Here is a 3,095-nt window from a genome sequence, read left to right as displayed (position 1 = left end):
AAAAAATAATAATAGGTGCCGTACAGTTGTCCCAAAATCTAGTCATAGCCACATAATAACGAAAAATAAAAAATTAAATAGAAAGATGTCGGGATATTGTGGCACGTGACTATCACGTTGTATCTCTTTTAGCCCACCACCTACTCCAACTACTCTATAATGAAGGAAGTGGAACGTGGGAGAGGATTAGAGTGTTGTGGGACCCACTCACATGCAAATAGATCGTGCATTGGGTCCCACTCTCCTTTTTTTTTTAATTTATTTATTAAATCTATAATAAACTTTTACTAAACGACGAGAAGCAGAGGAATATTACCTCTCTATCTCCACAAGATCATCGCCGCCACGTGCGGTGTCGGAAAACACGGTCAAAGATTTTTCTTTCCCCCAAAAAACAAATAAAATTGAAAAATTACACGTGTCTTTCTGTTATTAGTTCAATGACGTGTAAATTGTTAGATTTTATTTTTGGAGATTGAATGCATCGTTGGTGTCGTTAGTTAAGAACGGGCCGCCCCGTTCCCTTATCTTCCCGTGAAACTCAATTTGTATTTCCACATTGCCCTCCATTATCTCCTTTATTTACGCTTATATCCCAATCGTAAAATTATAATAATAAATAAATAAAAATGCTCATGAACCATTGGTACGGGACTAGCATTACTCAATTATACGTTACAAAAAAAGAAATTAAAATAACGAACCAAAAAAAAAAAAGGTGAAAAATCCACATCCCCTCGTTCCCACCCAAAAAACCCTTTTGCTTCATCGAAAGCCATCGTTGATAATATAACCAAAACTCTATCCCCCTTTCTCTCTCTAAAAATAAAAAAAATAAAAATAAAAAAGAACTCTGTGTGTTTCTCTCTCTCTCTCTCTCGAAGATATTAACCAAAAACCCTCTGTTCTTTAGGCTTTGTGGTTTTTAGAAATGGATTCTCTGGACGAACTGTTGAACTTCTCGTCGGATATTGGGGAAGAAGATGACGAAGATGACAAACCCAGAAAAACCCTATTACCACCTTCTTCTTCTACTACCTCCTCGCTTAAGAAGTTTAATGGGGTTTTGGGTCAGGATGATCCTAGCCGTTCGTTCCATGTAAGTTTTGAATCGTATTGGTGATTTTTTTTTTATATATATTGTTTATTTATGGGTTTTTTTGGTGGTGGTGGTGGTGGTGAGGGTGGTGGTGGTGGTGAGGGTTTTGGGATTTTTTTTTTTATCATTTATTTATTATTTTTTATTTTTTCTGGTTAGCCTGAAAATGAAAATATGACCATATTTTTTCGGTGGTGACTAGGGGGCCGAGTTTTCTTGCTGTTTCTCTCAGGTACCCGGGAACGCGTTGACTCGGGTTTTTTTTTTAGGTCTTTAGGCCGGGTTAACTCGGGCGAGGTCGTCCGAGTTAAAGGTGGATGGCATTTTCGAAGAATGAGGACGGTTTTTGATACGGGCGCTACAAAAGGGGTCGTTGTGTTTTTGACGTTTTTATCCCTTTGAGAACCTTGCATTCGTTTAAAGAATGGTTTTTTGGGAAATACAAAGATAGCTCGAGGACAAAACGGTCCATAAGATATTCCAACTGCTTTAAATAAAAAATTAAAAATTATTGATGTGAGCTGTCGTTCACAAGAATTTACTGGGGAGCGTGATGAAATGAATTGGGCTTTTTATGGGCATTAATGTCACCCAGTGAAAATTCAAAATTAAAATTTTTTTTTTAATATTTTGAATAAAACAATTCAATAAAATTGGATAATTTGTGAAAAGACAAAATTGACCTTGGAATTGTCCAAATTCATAAGGAAAGATGAAGTGGGCGACTCGCTGAGTCAATTCGTGCAACTCGGTCCCGAGTTACTGATTCAACTCTTTTTTTGTTTTGGGTTATCCAGGAGTGTGCTGAAGAAGAGCTGGAATGGATATCAAACAAAGACTTATTCCCGGCATTGGAATCATTCGTCGACATCCTATCCGACCATCAGGTCGGCATTCCAAAGCACCAGAGCCCAGTCTCAGTGCTGGATAGCAGCACAACCAGCAGCAACAGCAATAATAGCAATAGCAATAGCCATAGCCATAGCACCAATAGCAATAGCAATACCACTCTCATTAGCTCATGTGGAAGCCTCAAAGCTCCGCGCCGAGCTCGGAGCAAGCGTCGCTGCAGGCGTCGCCGAGCAACTTTTGCTGATCTTCTTGGGAGGCAACTATTGTGGACCTCGACTAACAGCAGCAGGAATACCAATGCAAATGCCAATGGCATTGTCAAAGTGGACGCTGCTATGACAGGGACAACAACCATCGGGAGGAAGTGCCTGCATTGTGGGGCTGAGAAGACCCCACAATGGAGGGCAGGCCCGCTTGGACCAAAAACACTCTGCAATGCTTGTGGGGTGAGGTACAAGTCCGGTAGGCTTGCGCCGGAGTATCGACCGGCAAGTAGCCCGACTTTCTCGAACGATAAGCACTCGAATTCGCACAGGAAAGTGATGGAGATGAGGAGGGTGAAGCAGATGATGGGAGTTGGGGTGAAGCCTCTGGGGACTGGATAAAAATGGTTAGGTGTATTGGTGAGCAGTGAAATTAAGAATTTTTTTTTTTTTTTTTTTTTTTTTTTGTTTACCCAAATTTAGCATAGTTAGGAATTAGTGGGTTTGTTGTATGGAATTTAGATGGTTAGTGAAGTTCTTTTACTATGATGATAAAAAAGAACAAAAATCCATTAGAGTAGTTTTGACATTAGTTGTGCTTTGGTCATGGTGTAGAACTGGAAAAACAAGATAGTGTTTTTTTGGGTTTTGTCCAATTTCAATTCTTTGCACAAATTACATGATTTTGGATATGATGGATTTTAGGAAGAGTGTGGATTTATGAATTCAGCATTTTTTTTTTTTTTTTTTTTTTTTTTATCCCGGGAGGATTGGTTCTTTCTGCTTGATATTTTTTAACTAACTAAGCTGTAGTAGATGGTGGTAGGAGGAGTTAGAGATGTTAGCACATCTTAGTTTAGCATGTTGGGTGAAAATCTTTTATGAACTTGTTAAACACAATATTGGGATATTGTAAGTTCTATTGTGTTCATGGAATGATT

The 3,095-nt window shown here is 38.9% G+C and overlaps 1 protein-coding gene across 3 annotated transcripts; it reads left to right on the top strand.

Moving 5' to 3' along the window:
* Window positions 1-652: 652 nt before the first annotated feature.
* Window positions 653-2,894, top strand: LOC107405139 (GATA transcription factor 1). Of its 3 annotated transcripts, none has more exons than XM_048478154.2 (3): window positions 653-1,099; window positions 1,302-1,331; window positions 1,897-2,894. In XM_048478154.2, exons 1-3 carry the CDS (start codon window positions 932-934, stop codon window positions 2,554-2,556), a joined length of 858 nt encoding a protein of 285 aa, XP_048334111.2. In that variant the 5' UTR covers window positions 653-931; the 3' UTR covers window positions 2,557-2,894. The 3 variants fall into 3 exon arrangements, with proteins under 3 accessions (XP_048334111.2, XP_048334112.2, XP_048334110.2); XM_048478153.2 differs by lacking the exon at window positions 1,302-1,331 and adding an exon at window positions 1,369-1,468 and having other exon boundaries at window positions 966-1,099; XM_048478155.2 differs by lacking the exon at window positions 1,302-1,331 and having other exon boundaries at window positions 657-1,099.
* The last annotated feature ends 201 nt before the right edge of the window (window positions 2,895-3,095 follow it).

The sequence above is a fragment of the Ziziphus jujuba genome, chromosome 3 (genome assembly GCF_031755915.1).
Source record: "Ziziphus jujuba cultivar Dongzao chromosome 3, ASM3175591v1".
In the NCBI taxonomy this organism is placed as follows: Eukaryota; Viridiplantae; Streptophyta; class Magnoliopsida; order Rosales; family Rhamnaceae; genus Ziziphus; species Ziziphus jujuba.
Note: the sequence above shows the minus strand (reverse complement) of the source record. Positions and strands in the feature narration are given on the sequence as shown.